Source organism: Polistes dominula, unplaced genomic scaffold (assembly GCF_049000335.1).
Source record: "Polistes dominula isolate Pdom_NZ unplaced genomic scaffold, Pdom_raw_medaka contig_73, whole genome shotgun sequence".
Classification (NCBI taxonomy): Eukaryota; Metazoa; Arthropoda; class Insecta; order Hymenoptera; family Vespidae; genus Polistes; species Polistes dominula.
The window spans coordinates 5,118,481-5,125,767 of NW_028300951.1; the positions used below are offsets into that span (position 1 = coordinate 5,118,481).

The 7,287-nt window shown below is 27.7% G+C and overlaps 1 protein-coding gene across 1 annotated transcript; it reads left to right on the forward strand.

Annotated features, from left to right (window-relative positions):
- The first annotated feature begins 1,818 nt into the window (after positions 1-1,818).
- Positions 1,819-6,897, forward strand: LOC107063851 (uncharacterized). The gene is made up of 10 exons (XM_015315971.2): positions 1,819-2,017; positions 2,250-2,662; positions 3,202-3,386; positions 3,728-3,912; positions 4,242-4,631; positions 4,834-5,001; positions 5,071-5,297; positions 5,392-5,594; positions 5,679-5,944; positions 6,025-6,897. The coding sequence occupies exons 2-10, from the start codon at positions 2,509-2,511 to the stop codon at positions 6,824-6,826; spliced, it is 2,580 nt and encodes an 859-aa protein (XP_015171457.1). The 5' UTR covers positions 1,819-2,017; positions 2,250-2,508; the 3' UTR covers positions 6,827-6,897.
- The last annotated feature ends 390 nt before the right edge of the window (positions 6,898-7,287 follow it).

The following is a 7,287-nucleotide window of genomic DNA, read 5'->3' on the forward strand; positions in this document are numbered from 1 at the left end:
ATCAATGAAAAGAACAACAAAATCAAAATAAATATGATTTAACAGTTTAACAGTATGTTTATTACAGTATCTGTTACCATTAAGTTACTCTATCGGTAAGTTATCAACAACGAATAACTCCTTATAATCAATATTTCTTTTTTTTCAGTCAAAATGTTTATAGATATTTAATAAAAGTATACAAAACAATATGTAATATAATATAATTTATTTTAATTATATTTAATCAATTATATTAAGGACTAATAATTACAATATTTTGTTACCGATAGTTCTTTAATCATTAATTCTTCAACAATTTAAGTTCTAAACGTAATGAGATTGTATATAAATGATAATTGAAAAATAAATAAATATAAGGTAATTAAATAAATTAATAACTTTACACAATATGATCTGTCAATTATTTAGTTTTGTAATCGTATATTGCATATGGTAACTTAAAGCATGCTTAATACTAGATTTAATAGGATATTTAAATAATAAGTATTATGCAAGAAATATCGAACAATTATTTGTTTGCCTTTCTCAACAAAAGTTGCGCACACGATAATTATTTTAATTGATGTATGTCAAATAAAAAATTCTGTAAGATTGTTAAGAGCCAACTCAGCATGTTTCCTTTGTATTTTTTATACAATGGGTATAGATAAAGAACATTAAAACGAAAAAATAATCTATAAAATTGAAGAAGAAAAAAAAACGAGTAATTTACGTTATTACTTATAATAAAATTTTGTGCTTCAGTCGAAGACACGATAAGTCGAATGTGTGAAAAAATAAACAGTAATTTAGAATAATTAAAGAAATAAGTGCTACTTATTACGTTAATATTTTAAAACATTTTTGTTTAGTGATCTAGCTGAGTGTTTTTAATATTTATAATACAAAAAAAATTATCAGTATTTTGAATCCGAAATTTGAAATGGTGTTATGTATTTATAATAAAATAACATTATAAATTACGTATCAGTATGTAATCCTGCTACAATCCTAACGCAATCCCGAAGTATCCTTACAAACTGACCATCAATTTAAAGCACTCTGATAAATAATTATAATATTTATAATAATAGGAATGAATAAGATAGTTGTGTCGTATTTTTAACACATTCGCGACCGATGACGTGAATTCACGTCTTTTCAAGTTCTATTCCTAATTACCGCTGACGTGAAATTTACGTTATTTAAAATTTTAAAAATTTAATATAAATAAATATTTATAATATTTAAATACTTATATTTTATCATATATATTATTATATTTTATTATTTAAATATAAATTTAAATAATTCATAATTTTTGTCGGTACTCAGTGTTAAAAGAGGAAAAAATATGTCGGTCGCGAATGTGTTAATAACACAACAAAGATATTTTAGATATCAATATTAGTTGACTCAGTTTATGTATATAATATTTATATATACCGAACATATATTTAAAATAAAATTCGGATTAAAATTATTGTAAAATAGTGATCAAATAAATTATAAGCAAATAATGCGATGTTTGCTTGAACTCATAAAGTCGTTAAGTAAATTGATCAATTTTCTTTTTCCACTTTTGTCTTTGAAATCCCATCGGATTATCATTAATGACCATTAGGAGACCAACATTCAATCAATTAATTTGCACGAAGAAAAAAAAAACAAAATGAAAGTGTTCTTGCGATCTTTATCTGGGTCAATTTATTTTTATTGAATAGTTTCGACGGGGGTGCAAAAGAAATAAATCGAATCGACTTTTACAAGAAAACATCTCCTCCAGTTTCTGACCAATCGTCTTCTGATATAGTTCACGTTAGTATCATCGTTGGAAAAAAAAGAAACAAAAAAAAGGATCCTCTTTTTGTGTTTAGTTAAACAAATATATCAAAATAATCAAAACAATCAAAGTAATATAATAACACGAGTGTGCAATCAAACGGAACATCTTCATATTTTGGTGTTTTTTTTTTTTTAAATACATACTTACGTAAATAAATATATACATTTCTGTATGATCGATTAACTGAAGGTAAGTCAAGAGAAAATGTAATTGGTTAATTTACAGAAAAGAAGAGAAAACAAATAAAATAATTATCATACGTACTTGTATTAATACGATTAATACGAATCACTAAATAAGTTGAAAGTGTGATAAATATTGCAAAAATTTTGTCTCGAAAAATTATCGATAAACTACGACCTATATTTGAAAAAAAAAAAAAAAAGTTTAATTTATCCTTCGGTTTAATTTCTAATTTTAGAAAAACACACACGCTAAGCGAAATTATTAATTTTGACGGGCAACTGAGAACGAAGGTAAATGATTGGTTGTACATAACGGTACATACAGACACGTATAATGCACGTATTACAATGTTATACCAAACAGATTTCTCTAAGAAAGTTCGATTTTTCTTCTGGTTAAGTGTGTGGGTCGTGTTTTGTTAAAGAAGAGTGTTCGAAGAAGTAAAAATAAAAAAAAAAACAAAAGAGAGAGAAAAAGATAGAACAAAAAAAAATATGAAGACTATTTTGTTAATGCTTATGACTTTTTCCTACGTTTTTGCAAACATTTGTGTTATGCCATCGACATTAACGTTACAATTAATAATCGAGTATGCTAAATGGAGATCGTGGGATCAGATAGTACTTTTTGATAACCTCAGTCCCAAGAGTGAGTATGATGCAAATTTAATTCTTCTATGAACAAACAAAAATTTCCATTTCACACTTTGTACTTTTGTCTGTGGAAATTTACTTAATTTCACGTGGAAAAATTTTTAATGAACCGATATACATAATTACTATAATTCAATGATAAACCATCACGCTATTCTCCGATAAAAGAGGGTTATTAGATTAAGATGGTTAAAAAAGGTTATTAGATAAAACTAATGAGAAATTATTAATCGCGTCTGGAATATAATTTTTTTTCTTTTTTTGACAATCTGAAAAATAAATATAATACTGTAGTAACAAGTTCAAAGAGATTTATCTCTTTAATTGATACAAAAAAATTCAATTTCTACACGTTAAAAATCCTTTTTTTTCTTAATCATTACTTTGTCACGTTATTTTCTTTTAACTTCTTTTTCCTTTTCATTTATTTTTAACTATAAATTCATTCATAATAGAAAGATATTTATTCATATGTATGACAATATCTAAAACAACTGTATTAAAATTAATTTCGATATAAATATACAAATGCAGATTGTGTCCTGAGATATGCTCGATCTTTAATGGCATGCCTTGCTGAAAGTGGAATCAGTGTGTCTATTCAATCAGCAACTAATCCAAATATACCTGTAGCACTTACCATAAAACGACATCGAATTGGTTCTATAGTACTTTTGGATGGATTCAATTTTACTACCCCGAATAACGTATTACAAGTGGTACGTATATTGAAATAATTATTAAATTTATCATTCAAATTTTGGTATTTATTTGATTAGTATTTTTTAAATATTATCGATCAGTTCCTAAAACTAGAATGATCAAAATCTATTCGAACATTTTGAATAGGTATTTATATTATCATCGTTACTTTCATAGTTAATTGGTTAAATAACAAATGGTAATTTTCCTAATGATTATATTTGTAAATCTAATTGATAAAATAATTGATAAAAATTACCTAATTGATTAAATAATTGATAATTGATTAAAAATAACAATTTTATAATTAGCAAAATTACATCAAATCGAATCTATATATCCTATCATTATTTTATAGGCATCGCAAAAATTATTATTCAACTATTACGTTTCTTGGTTTATGATTACGGCTAGAAACACAGACACCACCATCGATGGTGTTTTGAAGGATCTCAATATAGGTATTGACAGTGATGTCGTAGTTGCAACTTCTTTACATTCACAGGATGTTATGAGAGAATTGACATTGAAGTATCGAAACAGGTTAGAAATTGTAAATTTGCTAGGGCCATTAAAACTAGTAAAGGTTAATTGCTTTTGTGTCTTTTTTACGAGTCAAGCATACACAGATAAATTATTCCCATTGGAATAATTTCTATTAATTCCTTTTTATTCTTCTACTTTTAGGCTAAATCTAAAACCATTTTCACATTCTAACTTTTTTTAATACAGTCATTTAAAAAAACTTATTTAAAAGTACCAATTAATTACTTCAACGAAAAAATAATCCTTTTCTTTTATGATAATTGTTTATATATAAATAAAACAATAAAAAATAAAGTCCTATAATATAAATATTTTAATTTTAATAGAACGTGTTCGAGTCTCCGACATTATGGTCATCCAGTGAACTTTCAAAATTTATCAGAACGACGAAATCCCGATAGAATGATGAATCTGGATTACATAACTCGGGAAAATCGAACGATGTGTTATCATTTTTTACACGTTTACAAAATTCGCAACAACGACAATTCAAGTCTCGTCGTTTATTCTCTTGGTCCTTGGTGTCCAGGTATAGTTTTGTTAAAGAATCCAATAAGCGTTAAACTGAGAAAGGATTTCAAAGGTTGGCCAATCATATTTGGCGTTTTAAATGGTACTAATGATGGTCAAACGGACATTACCAACGAGTTCGAGGTCAATGATATAGCACCACTTCTTGATTTTGCTAATTCTGTAATCCACGATTTGAATGCTAGGTAAACAAAAAAAAAACAATATATATATACTTAATCTTCTTGCGAATTTTTTCATTATACCTTCCTATCATAATTTGTTTTTATTTGTAATAACATTTTCTATATATATATATAATTTAAAAAAAAATATATTATATAATTTTTTAAACAAATGACATTTATTATCTAACAACAAAAATTATTTATTTATTTTCCGTTGTAGTATGGATTTGATAGCTCATGATAAACTCGGTACCCTGACAAATAAAGTCTGGAGCAATCTTCTCGGTGACGTTGTAACTGGCAATGTTGATGCTGGATTAGGATACATAACCATCAATGATGAAAGATTGGAAGATATGACGTTTAGTCATCCTCTTATTCGATATATGTTCGTAATTAAAATCTATTATTACACTTTCATAAAAATGAACAATTTATTCAATTTTATTCATTACAGGAGAAATGTTTATTATCATCCTTTGGAAACTGGTACCATGAGAGACATATTTCTCCAACCGTTCAATGATCGTTTACTTGGTTGCGTAGCAGCCACATATTTTCTCATTTTACTTTCAATGGGTACTATCATTTATATAGCTAAAAGAACTTTACATCCCGAGGAAGAAAAAAATGTTGGACTTGGTGAAGCAGCACTTTGGTGTATGAGTATCATGTGCATGCAAGGTTTTGTAACCGTCTAATTACCAATTCTGATTTTTTTTCAAAATTATTAAATGTTGTTTATTTAAATATATCGTTTAAATTATCCTACACGCAGGATCACCTTGGATACCAAAAAGTCCGTCAGGAAAAATTCTCTTACTTTTTAGTCTAATATTTGCATTGGTCACTTACAACGCATACGCTGGTTTCATAACATCTATATTATCCGTACAAGCTAGTGGAATAAGATCGATCACTGATCTTTTATTTAATAATTTTAAATTAGGTTACAGTATCACGGACGACGAATATATTCGGGTAAGAATTTATTTTATTAATAATAATAATTATCATTTTGTCTTATTCTTTTTTGTTTTTTCTATTTTATTATAATTCTCGTAGAACGTTAACGACAGTAATCTTCGTCAACTATACATAAAAGCTTTTAACAGTCGTGAATCTCGTTTGAGTGCGACAACTGGCCTCATGAAAGCCTCACAGGAACGTTATGGATTTTTTGTTAGCGCAACATTAGCACGTCGTGCTTTGCGTACAACATTTATTCAAGAAAGATGTAGCCTTAAAGAACTTCCTTTGCCTCAGACGTTTGCCCTTGTCGCCTTACCAATGGCCAATACTTGTCCGTATAAAAAAATTATCAATTTAAGGTAACCATGAAATTGATCGATGTTTCATTTGAGAGAACATTAAAAAAAAATAAATTTTACTTCATATTTGATTATTGCAGTATTCTACGTATACAAGAACACGGTGTACTTCGTAGAATAGCTGAAAGAATGTTGCCGGAAATGCCAACGTGCAAAGCACCGACTACTTTTAACAGTGCAAGATTTGCCGATGTATATTCGGCTTTTTTAATATTGATAGTTGGCCTAATAACTGCTGTTTCCATTGGTATATTCGAAAGAATTTGGAATAAGCGAAAGCAAATGCAAGAGAGCATAGTTCGCGGATTTCGAGAACATCATTTTATTCCTCATATGCCTCATATACATTTTCATTATCCTCTTCGTCATCATCATCATCATCATCATCATCAACTTGATCATCATCATTCTCCTCCTCCACCCCCTTCTCATAATCCTAATGATCATTCTCATCGTCAACATCTAAACGACCTTCGTTATCAAGGTCACCATCACAATGACCATTCCTATCAACCTTATTCTATTAACGATCATTCGAATAAACCAATCACCACGGCTCCTTATCTAATCGATTATTCTAATTTGGCTCAAAAAAATAGCGATAATGTTATAACAATTAGAAAGAAATCTAGCGAAGCATCATCTAACTTACCAACAATTGTGAAGGGTCGTTCGTCTGCAACACGTTCATCATCCGTACGTAAACGGTCAGCCAATGACATGTCAAAAAAGGTTTCTTGGGTATCGTTCGTCGGTATATCTCAAAAAAAATCTACAATACCAATCGATAAACATAAGGTATCGACTGAAAATATTGTTAAAACAGAAAACACCGAGAAAACGGACGAAACAAAATTGGACGGTCTACCTTTTCGACTCTAAAAAATGTGTTTATTTAAATTTTTGTTAAGACTATAAAAATCATTATATATAAATAAATCAACCCATTTACTTGTGTATACCTGGACTTAAGAAATAATCTATTATTGATTATAATATTTGGCTAAAATGTTACATATTATTAAATACAATAGTACATATACAAAAATACCATAATCACAGTAATACCATGCACAACGAACGTGCTTTATAACTTGTTATCTTTAAAGTGCTGTATCTTATTATGTAAGAAAATCGTAAGACACTCAATCAGCCAAAATAACATTGAATAAATTCTTTTTCTTATATGTATTATCTACACGGATAACAACTAGTGCTTATGTACTTATGTTCATTTGCTTATATAAAAAAAATTTTTTAAATATGATTTTCCGAGAAACTTAATTCTCTAACGATAAGTTTTTTAATTAAATAAAGCACATATTCTAAGCATTATATTTATT

Bases quoted from the DNA above. Each gene is read 5' to 3' on its own strand.
- LOC107063851 (XM_015315971.2), top strand. From the start codon at position 2,509: ATGAAGACTATTTTGTTAATGCTTATGACTTTTTCCTACGTTTTTGCA. The intron at 2,663-3,201 runs GTGAGTATGATG...ATACAAATGCAG, and splicing joins TGATAACCTCAGTCCCAAGA to ATTGTGTCCTGAGATATGCT. The intron at 4,632-4,833 runs GTAAACAAAAAA...TTTCCGTTGTAG, and splicing joins ATCCACGATTTGAATGCTAG to TATGGATTTGATAGCTCATG.